Source organism: Centrocercus urophasianus, unplaced genomic scaffold (genome assembly GCF_019232065.1).
Source record: "Centrocercus urophasianus isolate 14NV4802_14NV808 unplaced genomic scaffold, USGS_Curo_1.0 seq_22, whole genome shotgun sequence".
Lineage (NCBI taxonomy): Eukaryota > Metazoa > Chordata > Aves > Galliformes > Phasianidae > Centrocercus > Centrocercus urophasianus.
In genome coordinates, this window is record NW_024884778.1 from 17,907,673 (window position 1) to 17,924,917 (window position 17,245).

A 17,245-nucleotide genomic window follows, 5' to 3' on the forward strand; every position below is an offset into this window, starting at 1 on the left:
CTGAGCCATGCCGGTTTCCTACCTCGCCTGCCCACTTTCTTATTCAGAGGAATGGAGACCTCTTGTGCTTCCAGGAGGGCATCTTTGAAGAGCCGCCAGCTCTCCTCAACATCCTTGTCTTTGAGGGCAGCGCGCCAGGGGATCTTGGCCAGCAATCCATTGAGTAGTTTGAAGTTTGCTTTTCTAAAGTTTAGTGTCCTGATCCTGCTCTTTGCCAGGCCCACATCGCTTGAGAATACGAAAATTCAAGTGAAACATCACTCACACCAGCAATAACTTTAAAGGGTTACTCTTGTAAGATCCAAGACATCTAACATAAACACTACACTGAGATCACTGCATCACACTGCATTATTCAGCTAACGGATTCATGCATTAGATAGAGTCAGAACTAAGATGTCTCCAAATATTTAGAAACAAAGCTCTAGTACAATGTCACCCTTTTCTCACCTGCATTAAGTCTCTGCAGAGATTTCTTCTGTCTTTGATAGTTGTCAATGAGAAGACTTAATGAACATCTATTTTCAGAACTAATGGCATCCCTCAAGGATTTCTACCAGCTAGTAAAACTGCTTTCTGCTGTTACTCACATCTGTGCTTTTATTTCTGGGAGGTGAGGAGAGGTGGGAGTACAGAATATTGTCCAAGCTTCTCACATCTCCTTGTGCACACAGATGAACTACATTTATTTCTGTTTTTTAATCATTATTTCATTTTACCATTCTCCAAGTACATATGTCTAAACAAACCAGAAACAATCCAAGATGGTAAATAACAGACAGCTCAAATTAACACCAAGGAAAAAGATGGCTCCATAGTCCAACCACCCGAAACCGAGTCACATCTTATTCAAACTGTAGTCACTGTTCTCCAAAAGCAGCTTTATGTAACCTGTGTGTGCTGACCTACCAGACTGTGATGGGTCCCATCCACATTAGCACCAGACTTGTGAGATTTCAGAACTTCGCCGTAATCTGCTGCATTGAAATTAGTCTTCCATACCATCACCTGCAGAACAAGGCCAGATGGCTAAGTCACTTTTATGAAAACTTTTCACCACATTTGCTTAGAGGTTGATTTCACCTCCACGTCCGAGAAGGCTGATGTTACGGAATACAGATGGAGTTCTCAACCTGAAAGTGTCTTCCTTCAACATTTCTTGGGTTAGGAACATCATGAAACTAGACATACCCAGAGAACTTTGAAGCAACACATCAATTACAGCATTAAAACCACAAATACATTAAAATATAACACGTAGTAATACAGCACTTAGTCACACACCAAACTAGTTGCTGTTTTATCAATGCATTCATTCACAGGAAAAGGAGAGATCAGTACTTTGAGACGAACATCAGACATTTTGAGTCAGTTTGCCAGCTAATAAGTCCCACTTAAAGGCATGGCCTCTCCATAACGCAGCATTTATTTCAAAAGAGAAGAGTTGTAACTGAACCTCTAACACAAAAACCACTTCAACACGTGAAGAGCAAGTCTACGGGGCAAAATCCTGAAGTGATGACATTCTAAAGAGTCAAAAAAGCCTAAGGGCATCAATTGACTGTTTTGAAAGTCTGAAAGACATTGTAAATCTCAGTAGTTCATTTTAGTTATCAGAAACATTGCTGTACACACAGCTTCATTCCTGCCTTCCGTGAAATGTAGAAGCGTTTTTTTTTGTACTTACATAGATCCAACGACCAATATGGCCATTGCAGAGAATAATAGGAGTAACAGGAAAACACGATGCTCCTTATTGTACACAATACTTTCTTCACAGCTTCATAGATCAGTGGCCAGACAGCCTACTAACTATTCTATTCAGTATTTGAACCATCTTTTTGAATGAGAACATCTAAATTTCCTCACACACGTTTTCTCTCCAATCTCTAGAGATGTGTTGCTATTTTCATCAGCTCTCATGTTTCTCCTGATCCAGAAAGCCAGTGTCCAGCAAGATCCTTCCACAGAAAAATCTCATACGTATACACGGACCAATGTCGCTTTTAATCCATGCCCGTCCTGTATGTGAAAGTTCTTCCTCCATACACAGGAGAAAGAAGCACTGCTGAAACAGTGCTCAGAAACAAACCTAACAGGGGAGAGGCAACTCCTTCACGAAAGCAAACGGCCGATGCTCCCGATGGCTCAGAAAGACATGCAACCATGAGCTGCAATGGCACTGATGGCCACAAGTGTCAGTGTGACCAAATGGCAGAAACATGCCTTCACAAAGCACCTTCCTGAGGAAGCACTGCCACGCAGTGTCTCAGCTAACAATACCCAGAGGGAGATATTGTAAAGAAAGAGTGAATCTCATCCGCAATGAAAACAGGTCCCAGCAAGAGGAAAGACAGAGGACCTGATGAAATAAAAGCTTCTCACAGGAATCTGCGCAGTGGGCCATGTGCAGGGTAACAAAACCTCTCAAAATAGAAACTAAAAATCTTAAAAATAAAATCAACTTCTTAGCTATGCCTAAGAATAATAGGAGTTTTCACAAAAGTGAACGCTTTGGAAAATAAATAACAGAGAATCACTAAGCAACTCCAACTTCCAGCAACACCAGGCGTTCTTATGGGAGAAAGAAACAACAGCAAAGATGCTTATTTGCTTCTCGTGTTAGATAAGCATTTCAAGAGCAAATCTTAATAAAAGTGACACTAGTATAATTTTATAGAAAAAAAAAAAAAATAGATGAGTTTCTCCTCTTTAAAATCCCTTTAGTTTTTTTAAAGGAAATAACATGGTATTAAAGAGACAGGATGGTAAACTACACCACCTATCTTAGCATAAAATGGCATTAAAATGCAGCTGACAAGAACTACAAGCAGGACTGATTTCCTTCTCAATAGTATGCTGAAAACACATATTACATAGAGAACCTACCAAGGCATTTCAGCACAGTCCAGACATGTCTGCTATGTTTTTGTTTTCTCATGCAGACAACAGAAAAGAAACCCCAACATGTTTTAAACAAATGTGAACCTGGATTATAATTCAGGACCAGAAGCAAAAGGAATAGAGAAGGGCTTCATCCACAAAAACCCTTCACTAGCAGTACGATACGCTCAGGTTCTCAATCCCAGAGTACACGTCAAGCTCAGAGAGAAGCCCAGCTCTGGCTCCAGCAGCTGTGTAACTGCAGCATTTGCAAAGCTTTGCTCCAGCCCTTACTAACAGAACAATCTCATGTCTGCTCAGAATCAAATCCACCTAAGGAGACAGCTTCTTCTCAAATAGAACTGAAAGGCAGATCTACAGGAGGGTAAGAGCACTGTAAAATGCAAAATAAAAGCTCACAGCCAGTGGAGCAGCAGACTCTGGAAGAGCACTGAGGGAAGCATCACCACCTGCTTCCTCATCCCTTTGCCCATCTCTCAGAACTAGGCAGAGGCAGAAGAGGAGACAGACTCAGGCAGTGACAACAGATCTTCAGGCTGTTTCAGTTGCACCCCCTAGCCTATTCTCCACCAGCAGCCAGAAGCCTCAAAAATGCATATTACAAGGCCTGTACGCAGGGTAATGTTTTCTGTTGTCCACATTACACTCACAACTAGCCCACCTTAAGTGCTTCCTCGGTGAGAAAATATTTATTGTTACTTTCTAACATTGGTTCTCTCTCTGAAAGCAGTAAGATGCTTAAAACAAACAAACAGTAACATAGAAAGTAACAACAGCAACAAACATAACAATAAAAGGAAACCAGTCACCCACCTGCTCATCAGATCCTCCAGAGGCAAAGAAGTCTCCAGTTCTGGAGAATGCTACGCAGGTGGCTGGACCCTGTGAATAAAATTTAAAGACATTTAAAACAAATATGGAAAAAAACAAACAGTCTCCATTGATTACAAGGTATGTCCCTCATGACATCAGCGAGATGTCAAAAATCCTTCTCTGTCAGGTAAGCAGCTCACAGTTACTGCACTAGGATAACTGGCACTTGGTTATCCTTTCCCCCACTTTCACTTGCAATTTAAGATCCACAGCATTAAGATGGAGCGAGGAACAAATCAGTTCTACAACTCCAGGCTTTGCCTTTTTCACCCTCAGTCATCCCCTTCCCTTAAGAATTAGCATTTCCTAAAGCTCCTGCTCATTTTTTCCACAAATGCTGAGTTTGTTATGGGCAGCCTCCAGGGACACACCTGAAGAGGAGGCTCAAAGGGGAAAAGGAGGGTTCAAAACACACTGATGCAGGTAATGCTGCATCAAGTGGTGTTAGAAAAAAAATACTGACAAGTCTGAGCATTCAGAAATCATTCACCGTGCCCCATAAATATACAGGGTTTCTTTTACAAACTGTTAAAAGGATGATGATCCCATACAATCTCTGAAGTCGTGGCAATTACAGCCTATGTTTTCCAAGTTCCTCTTCACACCATCAATACTAGAAATGTGAAAGAAAAACCCACTGAACCAAGATTTTCCACATAATCACACATAGCTCCTGGGTCCATAACTTCAAGAGTTACCCCAAATCTTCAGGAGACTGACAACAAGAGAGAACACATTTCATGGACTGCTATGAGCAATAGGACCACCGTGGAAAATAGCACCTGTCCTCCATGCACCACCTCAACAGCCTGTCTTTCAAACATAGCTGCCAGTAAGGGACAGCATAAAACAGTGGCTGATGACAAAAACACTAACAAGTGCTAAATGCAAGAGGTGAAAGGCAATCAGTTCTACTATGAGTAATTATGAACAAAAGGTTTTGTTTCCACAGCCGCCATGTGCTCTCACTGATTTCTCTATATGATCCATGCAGACTGCTCAATACAGAAGATCTTGCCAGTCCACCATGAAATAACTTCACACTGTGCCTGAGCAGTTATCAACCAACGCAATCAATTTGCATCAATCAATCTGGCCAAGGTTAGAAGAATTTCCAACCTAGGAATCTGTACAATCTGGATAACTGCAGAGGATTCAGGGCAGGATACAGTTATTCATTTTGATGACCCAGTCATCAAGGTCCATAACAAACAAGCCCACGGTTCTCTGCACAGGAGGAAGAAAACGACAAGGCTGCCTGAGCACCACTGCAAAGAATAGGTGGCAGAAGAGAGGCAGATGGAGCAGCATCAGCAGAGCATATCTGTCTTTGCACATTAGCTTCAGTTTAAGGAGTACTACGATACAGTTTTGGAGGCGGCAGCAATGCTTCGTACCTCCTCACAGGTGGGATGTGCAGACAGACAGCAAATGGACACCTGCAGCAGCAATGGAGAGTGCAAGAAGCAGGCAGGCGTTCCCTACAGCACTGCAGTTGGCCACTGTTAAGCTACAATGTGACAGCAGTTGTCACATTAAGTGAAGAACAGAAGACTAGCCCAAAACAGACTCTTTCTTAATAGATTTATGGAAGAGATGCACAAATTAAGGTCTCCTGGATCCCACCTTCGTACAGTACAGGCAGCTGTATTTTGAAGAAGCCTTTCATTTTGGGAAGTCACTTCTGAGTCTTTAGATGTTACTGACTGAAGTACTACTTGAGCAAAAGCATGAATTTCACACCACAAATTTATTTTAGTATGTTTCCAATCTTTTAAGTAATCCTACAGGAAGAAATACATGGGAAGGATGAGCCAAGAAGCTAAACAAAGCTGGGAAATCATTAAGTGTGTTTAAGCACAGGCACAAGAGACAAACTGTTCCAGTCAGAATCAGGCAAGGATCCAGACAATTTCTGTTTTTTTCTTTATGTCAACTGTTAGAGCCACTACCTTGCACTGTTTGAAGCCTGAGCTTTTGCCAAAGCTGGAACGAGCAGAGGCTGAAACAAACATTTCCAGAGGATGCCTATGGCTGAGCTGACTGAAAAAGAAAGCTGAGTTTGCAGCAGACTGAAAAACGATCAGAAAAATCACCACTATTACAATAAGAGAACTCCACCACACTCTGAGTTATCTTCTTTCAAGTAACAGTGTATGTATCTAAGAAGACAGGTAAGAAGCTTCTCATTACTGCACTACAAGTTACAAGAACAGACTGTCCCAATAGGAGCTTTCTGATAGGAGCTCACGTCTTCCCAAAGAGCTCTAGATGTGAAACTCACATCCAGCTTATTTCTGTTTCTCCTTTGTTCTTTTTCTTTAAAAAGGTGAACTCTTCATTATAAGTCTTACAGCCCGACGAACACACAGAGATCACATTTGGGATGAACACACTACACTCACTGCACTTGGTGCCATGCAGTCCTTCCTGCCTTCAGATCTGCTGGCACAAGATTGTATCAGCAAAACTAACATTTCAATTGGGAGTTCTAGACTCCTTAAAAAACACTGGAAGATATTTCCATGCTATCGTTTCACTAGAAGCAACTTCAAAAGGTTTCTTAGGCTTCTTAATAGAAACATCTCATTCTGTAGAAATCTTGCTGAAGCACACGCACAATCATTAGTGTGACTAAGCTTGTACAACTAATTCAGCATTAATTACTGCAGATATTTCAAACGAGAGACACTGTCATTTATCAGCTGAGACAAAATGTGCTTATGCCACTTTCTCCCACCCACCTTCTCCAACAGTTCAGCTGTCTGACCACACCACTGAGAATGCAGACCCTCTGAAGTAAATGGAAAAAGACAGAAACTGCACAATATTGCTCAAAGAAAGTTTTCTGAACGACGCAGAAAATGTAAGAGAAAGGAACCATTCACACTATCTATGTCTGTCAGGGTATCAGATGCTATATTTAAAAGAATCAGCCTCCTGAGGTACGGTTAGGAGGGTGAAGAAACTATTCAAGATACTGCCTACGTCTCTTAAGACTCAGCGTTCAGGAACCAACAGAAGTGTGGAAGACTGCAGAACAGCAGTGTGTTGCAAAATGGCTTCATCAGTATAAATATTTCAGTGTATTTAGTCAAAATTTACTACAACGCAATCACATAAAATCAGGTACTAAACTGACTCCAAAGTCACAGCATTCTGAAAGGGAAAAAAATGAAGTGCAGCGGAAAATATTCCTCCCAACACAGAAACTGATGTCAAAGGCCAGCTGTACTTTTCTAAGTTCAAAGAAGGGAGACAAACAAGTCGACGGACACAGCATCCTCTACAGATGTTTTTACATTAAGTGAAAAGTCTATTTGCTATGCATATTTACAGCACCCCTCCCAGATAGAACAAACTATGTATGTCCTATGTGTTGCTGTAGCAAGCACATAAAACATCAAAACTAATCAGTGTGCTACTCATTTCCTCCCGTAAGGAAGGAGTGTCGGGCAGAGTGGAGACACACATAGAGAGTCTTCAAAAGGACACACTGCTCTCACTCTGGATGCAGCCTACAGCCCTGGAAATACACACAGACAGAAGAAAGAAAGAAAAAAAAAAAAAAAAAAAGGAGCGAAAACCAAACAACAACAATAAGAATATGATTAATTCTTATCTGCTGCTGCGGATGCACAGTATCTTAAGCAATCTAACTGATGTGCAGGCTATCCCCAAGAGACAGAGATTACTTTCTCCTTTCCCACCTCTAAGCTTTCTCACTTAGAGAATCACAGAATCACAGGGGTCAGAAGGGACCTCTATCAGTCACCCAGTCCAACTCCCTGCTAAGCAGGTCTCCTACGGTAGGTTGCACAAGAAAGCAATTAGGCTGGTATTTGAGTATTCCAGAGAAGGAGAGTCCATGACCTGTCTGGGTTCTGCAGCCCTTCAAGTAAAGACGTTTTCCATAATGTTCACATGAAACTTCCTCTGCTCCAGCCTGTGCTTGCTGCCCCTTGTACTGCTGCTGGGCACCTCCAAAAAGAACCCATGGATCAAGGCTAACAACCACACAGCATTCGCTGCCTTAGCAATCCAGTTTGATCAGCTAACAGAACAAATTGCAGCCTTAAGAAAAGATGCTGCGAACTGTTCTGAACGGCTTTAACACAGTGTGCCTTCGCTGCCTTAGAAGGATGGAATCTGAAGCAAAGGTACAGATTACAGGACTCAATGATGGCAGGATGCTAGGAGCATCTGTAACAGTTGGCAAGGCCATGACAAGAGACAGAAGGAATAGCATCTGTGAAAACAAAGCTCTCAAACATGGTTCCAAAAATAGATCTCTCTAAAAAAATACTGAAGAGAGAGGCCAAGGGTTTGGTTTGGAGGAACGGAACTGTGCAAGTATGACTCCGTGCTCCAAGCATACAAATGACAAATAAAAATGACTTATTTACCTATAAATAAGAATCAGATGATCACAGAGAAAGTCTCCTGGATTAGCTTTTCCTCCACAGCAAAACTAGTGAAGAAAAGATGATGATTTCACAAACAGCAGGGCCAACACCATCAGTCAATTCAACTCAAGAGAGGAAAGATTTTCACTTTAGAGTAACAGAAGGAACAAGAGCCAGTCTAGAGAGAATCCAAGATTAAATCACTGGCAAAAAGTTTAATGATGCACACTCTCTGAGATCAAAGGAGAGGCAGGCAGTGGGCTAGAGTGACAGGCGGGGTCAACAATGCTGACAGAATTATTTTACTTTCTAAAAATGCGGGAGAAACTAAGTCATACTAGAGAAGAGCCAGACAACAATGTAAGAAAGGTGCCAGGAGCTGGAACAAGGCATTTCTAGAGGATATGAATAACTTCTTTTGAGTACGACTGCTTCCTTTGCTGCCCACAGGACAGAATAAACCAGCCAATACATTCATTCAAACTCTCTTAGAATGGACTAAATAGTACAAGGAGGAATCACAGGATGGCCAGGGCTGGAAGGGACCTCAAGGATCACGAATCTCCAACCCCCAGCCACAGGCAGGGCCACCAACCTCCACATTTCATAGCAGCCCAGGCTGCCCAGGGCCCCATCCAACCTGGCCCTGAACCTCCAGGGATGGACGGGGCATCCACAGCCTCTCTGGGCAGCTGTTCCAGCACCTCACCACTCTCACAGTACAGAACTTCCCCCTGACATCCAACCTCAACCTTCCCTCCTTCAACTTCAAGCCATTTCCCCTTGTCCTGCTGTTATCTCCCTTTTCAAAGAGTTGATTCCCCTCCTGTCTGTAGGCTCCCTTTAGGTACTGAAGGCTGCAATGAAGTCACCCCACAGCCTTCTCTTCTCCAGGCTGAACAAGCCCAGCTCCCTCAGCCTGTCTTCGAAGGGAAGCTGCCCCAGTCCCCTGATCATCTTCGTGGCTCCTCTCCAACAGCTCCCTGTCTTTCTTGTACTGGGGGCTCCAGACCTGGACACAGGACTGCAGATGAGGCCTCACAAGAGCAGAGCAGAGGGGGAAAAAATCACCTCCGTGTCCCTGCTGGCCATCCCTCTTCTGATGGAGCCCAGGATACCATTTGACTTCTGAGCTGCAAGAGCACTCTGCTGGCTCATGTTAAGCTTTTCATCCATCAGGACCCCCAGGTCCTTCTCTGCGGGGCTGCTGGGATGGTAAAAGAAGAATGAATGGTTGTTGAGGCCTGGGAAGGAAATCAGAAACAGCAACAAGTCCACTGAAATCCCAGGTTCACTGACTGAAGCTACAAAAACAAACAAAACAAACAAAAACAACACCAAAAAAACCACATGCACACACACAAAAAAACTAGCCCAAAGAAACCAGAACTGCCACTGCTCACACTGCTTTCAGTAATTCCATAGCATAGGAGGAAGACAGCAAACAGACAGACCCTGCAAAGACAAAGGGTAAAAGAGTAAGTGTCATGGTTTTATGGTGTTTTGTTTTTGATATTCCTCGTCATAACATCATGTAGTGCACTGAGAGTTCAAGAGTTAATGCTCCAGTTCCACAGACTGACAATTTTCCAGGTGCCCAGTTCTCAGAAGAGAAGAATTACACACCTCAGGAGACTTTTTTCCACTGAAAAGACAAAAACTGCCTGCTGGTCACAAGACCCCGCTCCCCATTTTCCCTTTCTGTTCAGCCCAGCTAGACATCTCACCTTCAGCATAAGAGCAAGGCCTTCAGTTTTCAGACACTCTCCTATTTTATTTATTAGCTTAAATTCCAATTATATTGTATTACATCGTGTTATCTTGCATTCTGATATCTTTTCTAATAAATTAGCTTTTTCCTCCTCAGATCACTGCCACTTTTGTTTTTAGGCCCATCTCCCTACCCTTTTCTCTTTCCCCTTTTCCCCTTTCCCAGGGTGTGGGTCCAATGGTCTCCCTACCCCATTAGGCACAGAACCCTGATGAACCAGCCTGTAAACTGTTGACAGCAAGAGATGGAAAAAGATCAGGACTACTGGGAAAACACCAGAAGCAGGTGAGAAACAAGAAAAACGCATCTGAGCACCAAAGAACACACAGAATCTGAGATGTGATGTTGATCATCTTATCACTCGGCTCCATCAGCCAGGGGACAGAGGAGCCAGTGGGCTGAGCCAAGAATAAGGATTGGAATATCCATGCCTGACCAATCTGGGGCAGAGGCAGGTGGTTGGATATCTGGAACACGGTTAGGCATAGAACAGTCCATGCCTACCATGTATCCAGACACCAGCTCACGCACTCACCAAGGAATGATGAAGCCAACACACTAACTCGGATAAGATGGCTAGACTTCCAAGAGATAATGGCTACATAACAAGGGCAACACAGAAGACAATGTGGATGGCAGTAAGAGCATGGGGGCTGCCCATCTGAACTCACACATCGCCCAGGTACGTCATGAATGCAAAGCATGCTCCAGGATGCAACTGAGACCTTTGCCAGAAACAACAGCAGGTCTCGCCAGAGGACACCTCCCCTTGCAGAGATGGCAGGTCGACTTTACAGGACCCCTCCCTCAATCTGAAGGGGCCACGTACACCTTGACCTGCATCAACTCAGGAAGAGGATGAATGTAGGCCTACCCAGTGCCAAAAGCAAATCAAGCCTACACCATCAAGGCATTAACTGAACTAATGGCAGCATACAGAAGCCCCAAGTCACCAAAAGCGACCAGGTCATACACTTCACATGAGCAATGGCACAAAAGTGGGCCCAGGACAATAACACTGAATCACACATTCCATCTGCCTTACAACCCGATGGGAGAGGGCCTGACAGAGTGGAGTCATGCATTCCAAAAGCTGCTCTGAGGACTGAGCACCAATCCTTGCTGGGGGAGACTACAAGACCACACGAAATACTGAGATACCTGAAAGAAAGACCTGAAGATGACAGATCCAGCACCTTGGATATGTTACAAACAGCTTAGGATCCAAACTAAGGGCAGTGATATATGACAGTTGTGGTTTTATGGTTTTTGGTTATTGCTATTCCACATCATAGCATCATGTAGTGCTCTGGGAGCTAAAGTGTTAATGCTCCAGTTCCAGGCACCTGTCTGGAAGAGAAGAACTACATACCCCAGGGGGCTCTGTGGTCAGAGAGGAGCTATAACTCCTGGCAAGGTCACCTGATGTCCCTTTCTTTTTTCCTCTGGCTCTCCTCACTGCTGCTTGTCCCGACCGCATGCATCACTGCAGCACTAGTGTAAGGCCTACAGCTTTTTACTCTTTCTCTCATTAGATCTGATTCATTACCTTCAATTCTAATTATATTGTATTATAGTGCTTGTTATCTTGCATCCCAATTCCATGTTTAGTGAATCAGTTTGTTTCTCCTCAGATTGTTGCCGCTGTTTTTAATTTTTTGGGGTCCCGTTTCCCCTTCCCGCAAGCACGGATTTGTGAATCCCTCCACCCTGCCAGTCACAGAATTGGGCCAAACCAGCCCTTAAATCATTGACAGTGACTGAAACCCCAAGCTGGAATGATAAATAACCTTCTGGTCCCTGCCCCTTAGAACCTGGAACCCACAAGGTAAGCTGGTCTCAGGAAGTGCAAGTAGGGCCAAATTGATGTGGACTACTCGCACCACAGGGAAGAATATTAGAAGGAAGAGGAACGGTAACATCACCAGTAACTGGCATATGGCCATCAGAAATTATGATACACACCCCAATTTTCACCACGAAGGGGACCCTTGTTATATCTCTCCGAGATCAGAATCCTCCTTTGGTACCTGAGGTAATTATCCAACCATCAGCCAGAGGATGTGGTATAAAAGGCCTTGACGTGCCCCTGTCCAAGCAGAGACTTATGCAGTACAGGAATACAGCACGTGGTCTGCCATAGAGGACAGGTCTGCATCTCCTAGCATCCACTGAACGCCTCTTCAGCTCCCCTGAGATGACTGACAGAGGCAGAAGCAGCAGGAGGTGGGGTGTAACTGAAGAATTACATGACATTGCCTTCTTCAGTGACATTTAACGACGGACTTTTTGAACATCTTTTGCCAAACAAGCCAGAAGGACAGAAAACTGAAAACAGCAGCCTCTTCATAGAAAAAACTGAGCCCATGAACTTATAACACAGTGTCACAGCAAACTGTATCTCTGCTGGGACCGCAATTATGTGCTACACTGTAAAGGACAGTTTGACCCTGATACACTCAATCGCTGGTTCATACCATGAAGGGCTTGAGTGCACAGGAACTGCTGGGTCACAGCCTGAACCAGGGATGGAACACCTGTTGATGGGGCACAGCCAGCTCTGGAAGCACAGATGGCAGCCCCCAAGCTCCCTGAACCTCGTGTAAGGGCTGGCTGCTGCAAGGCAAGCATCTCTACTTGGACACTGCCTCCTTTGGAATGTTTCACAAGCCCTGAAACAGGTAAGTGGCTCCTTTGTTACCAGATTGTGACTGCTACCTTTCTTGAGTGAGAAACCAGTTTCAAGTGGCATCTGTATTGCCTATCCTTGCAACACAAACCACTGGATTCTTAAAAACTACACAGTGATAGTGAAAGTAAAAGGAAGAGAAAGGGAAAGAGAAATTAGGAAAAGCACATAGGATTGAGGTGTTAAAGGTAAATGGCATGTTTTCATGCTAAATGCCCCCAGTTGTAATAATTTTCAATGGACTGAGTTTTAAAGAGCCTTTCCCAGCTACACTGAGTGAGAAAGCCAAGCCTGCCCCTTCCCAGCATAGAGTAAGGTGTGTTACAGCTTAGCACAGGGGAAATCTGCTCTGCTTCCCTAACATACTGGCACCTTGTAATTAATATCTTTTAGATATTAATATCTTTTATTTAGATTCCTGAAAGCTCCAGTTTAAAAAGCAACAAACCACCAACAGAAAGCACAAGCAAGGGAAGAACAGAGCACTTGTTTCCTTTCAATATTCAGAAATGCTTATCAAAAGCCAAATGCTTATCATAATGCATAACCCCTCTCTCTCCCCGGGTTGATCCACTTCTCTGCAACCCTGAATGTCTTTGCACCCTCCAGGGATGGCAAGGCCTGCATGGACGCTTAATGCCAGCTACCAAGAGCTGGTAGTTAAGCAGCATGTTCATTTCCTGAGCACTGCTCAGAAAATTTTGCTCTTAAAGTCAACCAGGAAAGCCGAGAGCACTCATGCCACCCAGGCAGGTGGAATGCAGCTATTTGGTTGTTCAAGTCGCTTGGAGAATTTATTTTCTGGCCTCCTATTTGTACATACAACCAAGCCCCATTTCCTAAATATTTACAAGGAATATTTATGCCACTACAGAAGCTGTCTGGAAATGCTCTACAACCTGCTACTCTCTAGCAACTACCTAGATGCTCCAAAACATTGTGTTCCTCCGTGATGATTCAGTGCCAGAGATGGACTTACATACCAACCCAGTGTCTCATCCGTATGAGTTCAGGCAATAGGACTTTACAGCTTGAAGCACGCTAGAATGGAAATATGCAGAACAGAACAGGATGGTATCTCACAGCTGCAAGATGCTGGCTCCAAGCTGCAAAATTCTGCCTCTAATGATCCTTCTGTTACAACAGGGCCAGCTCCATCACAACTTTAAGAGACAGCAATGCTGTCCTCCCCATGTAAACTACAGCTAATCAGCTGGTAACAAATTCCCAGCACTCCAACAGTTGCGTCAAAGTACACAAAAAGGACATCAAGGCATTGCCCTGCAAGTGTCCACGTACACACAGCCTCCCCAGAACAACACAGCAGCAGTCAGCTGCCAGAATAAGAACTGAGGACCAACACAGTCACCCACACAGTCACAGCTCAAGAATGTCTTCAGAACAGGCTGTTCATTTGGTGATTAACCTACAGCCCTCCCTTGGAAAAGCACATCTACTCAATGAAGAACAACAAAAATCCACACCCACTTCATTTTTAGAGATGCAGGCAGAAATCACAGTGAGACTGGAGGAAAAAGGCCCTGAGAATCAAAAAAATCCACATTTATTACACCAACACTGGGAACAAAGAACAGGTTATTATGCTTGTTAAGTGAAAAAGTAAGACACATCTGCCGAATCACAAATTAAAATCACAAATTAAAAACCTCACAATAGTAATCAGCAGAGTGAAAGCCAACTCAGGATTATGCCAGGATTGGTTCTATTTCTATTTCAGCTTCTTTTAAGGGTATTACATTGAGATCAGAAAGCACTGTCTGCCACTTTTATACTTCTGCTTGTTTCCAAAATGGAAGAGGTACAACCCCACAACAGCAGCTAGCTGTGCTGCTGTCAAAGCCTTTCCAACACCAGTTAGATGGCTAGGAGAGAGTGATGGCTGTTATCTGAGGGATCTGAAACAACAGGGGAAAAAATAAAAAAAAATCAAGGGGCTTTAACCCCACATCTGAATAGATGATTTAAGAAACAATTGTTTTGTAGGAACCCTGACTTCAGTACTGCACCGGTCTAGAGGGTCTTTCCATTACCTCATTCTGAGGACCTGGTTGGCAATAACCCACGTTGAATTCTCATTCAAAGCTAAACTGCCTACATTTCAGAAAGGAGGAGGGAGTAGAAAGCAGGTTCAGCTTCCAAACAAACAATAACCATCCACATTGCTTCCTAGGAGAAGTATAAAAGGCACAAAGATCCACTCTCCCTCCACACTGACCCTTTTCAGGAAACTACTTCCTAAGCTTCTGCTTCACCAACAAAAGAGACCAATACGAAAATCAGATTAGAACAATAGGCAAAAGCTTTGAAGTCCTATCTGACATTAGCACCCACTCACCACTTTCCAAAGAAAGTTTTACGCAGTTGAAGTTTATGTCTTGAGATATGCAGCATTTGTTATCTTTTCTCCAAATCTTTGTTCCATTCCTTTCAGCATAAAAACTGACCAAGGGAGTTTAAAATCAGATCTTTCCATGAGGCAGAACTTCAAGTACAAACTTGTTGTATTTACTCACTAATACCACAAAAAGGAGAAAAGTTTACTAACAAAAGTTAAGGAGAAGTTGCTGAATGAATTCAAGGATTTTTAGATATCAGATAAAGCAATCACAAGGCATAAAGCCACAAGAAACCAGAAGGATCAGTTCCTCAGCTTACACAGATGTTGCTATTGCCCAGAATCAATCCAGCAGCTTCAGGGCTCATGATTTTACTCAGATAGTTTTGATGCTTCAAAACTCAGCCTCGATGTAACAAAGAGACAAGTGGGTTAGGAATTTGTTTTGTCCCTTCAGTAAATGAATTCTTAAAACACATTTGCTTATTTGTGCCTTTGAGCCCCAATGGGAACAGACAATAAAATTAATCAATGTATTTAAAATGAGAGCTCCAAGCTTTCATATAACAATTAACTTCACAAGGAACATGTCCGGCAGCATAACACTAACAGTTCAATCAGCCTAACCAGCTGGCAGTATTTATCACCTTCAATTATTTAATTCAGTCAGTTAACAAAATGGAAACGTGCCCAAATGACATCTCAAAATGTAATTTCCTCCGTTTCACACCTACTGTCAGGCAAACAGCATATATCTTCACTCAGGTCAGAAGGCCAAGTGCTGTTTGCACCTCTTTAGAGAGAGGGATGGGGTCTGATCTGCAGAACACAGACTGCACAGCAGTGTTAGAGCTGAAGCACAGCACTGGTGATGTCCCTTGGGCCTTAGGCTTCACGCTCAGAATCTGAGCACTCAGACCATCCTGCTTTGTCATCATCTATTCTGTCTGCTCCCATCTTACCTCCCTTACGCCTTCCCTCCAAAACAGTGATGATCTCAAAGGTTTTCATTATTATCATCATTATTATTTTAATAAGCAAGGAAGTTTTCCAAAGACTTTTGGCCACAAACAATGCAAGGCTTGAGCACAGATTTGCCCAGCGAGTTGCATGTTTCCATGCTTTCACACAGAAGGCTTTTCCTCACCTGGTGACCATGAAGAGTATACAGAAGTCTTCCTTCAAGCAAGTCCAGAATTTTGAGAGTTGAATCGTTGGAAGCAGTAATCAGGTAATTTCCAGAGGGGTGAAAGGACAGACTGTTCACCGCAGCAGAGTGCACTAAGGATGTAAAAGATGCATACAATGATCACCGAGACCAGTTTACATCAGCCCGAGGCAAAAGAAGAAAATAAAGTACATGCGCATTCCAATGTCTGTTACAAAGTTTAATAGGAAAACTGTCAAGGGGAAAACATTCCACCAAACTCCTCAAAGCACTGGAGAACAAGGGCAGCATTCAATTCTTGTAAAAACAGCCACTACTTCACTGAGAGGAAAAAGGAAACTTTGCCAATTATTCTGAGATTTAAGACTATAAAAGCTTCCAGTGTAGTCCTATAATGTAACTATATTCACAAGTGAGTTATACAGTTCTGTGACACACAGGGACACTGACATATCTGACCACAGGGGAGCTGCTGTTCTTGTTCCCGAGTAATTCTGGAATAGAATCTATAAGCTTATATATTAATGAAGGCTAAAATTCCTATGAAACACAAGCTTCACATTGGTATTGTGCAGGAGTGTTCGTTTGGTTGCTTTTGTTTGTAATTATCATTCTTTATTTACTCCCTGACTCTAACCAATGCTAGGTTTAGCAAGAACTAGGAAAAAAGAACCAACCCAATTGAAAACGGTCCAATACAAACATGACTTCTTCAGCCATCCAATTCCCTACCACAGAAAAAATTAAAATAACCAGAGTGAGTAGACAAACTGTTAGGAGTACCATCCTGCCCAACCCTGGTGCCGCTACAATTCTACGACTCAATAAAGCAGCCCTTTTTGAACAAACTTGAAACCTGAGAGTCGTTCTGAAGAGAGCTAAGGAAAATGCTCTACGAAAAAACACTTCTGTATGAGGCAGATGCCTGATGTTGCAGTAATGCAGAACTTCCTTCCCCCCAGCCTTTTACAAAATGAACTATTGTGGATATATATATTTACAAGACATTTCTCCATTGCTTTCTAAACATACGTGATGTACAACAGTAAGACTATGCTTGAAGAGAATTTTAACCATC

At 43.1% G+C, this 17,245-nt stretch overlaps 1 protein-coding gene across 6 annotated transcripts in view; it reads right to left on the bottom strand.

Annotated features, from left to right (window-relative positions):
• The window catches only part of POC1A (POC1 centriolar protein A), a 55,864-nt gene that overhangs the window by 21,888 nt on the left and 16,731 nt on the right, over nt 1–17,245 (bottom strand). For all 6 annotated transcript variants that reach the window (XR_006169697.1, XR_006169696.1, XR_006169695.1 and 3 more), the window contains exons 7-9: nt 16,147–16,280; nt 3,718–3,786; nt 910–1,008 (exon numbers count right to left, since the gene is read on the bottom strand). Coding sequence is in view for 2 of the 6 variants with exons in the window: in XM_042823443.1 (XP_042679377.1) it covers nt 910–1,008; nt 3,718–3,786; nt 16,147–16,280 (302 nt within the window). In the remaining 4 variants the exon portion in view is untranslated. The remainder of the gene's footprint in view (nt 1–909; nt 1,009–3,717; nt 3,787–16,146; nt 16,281–17,245) is intronic.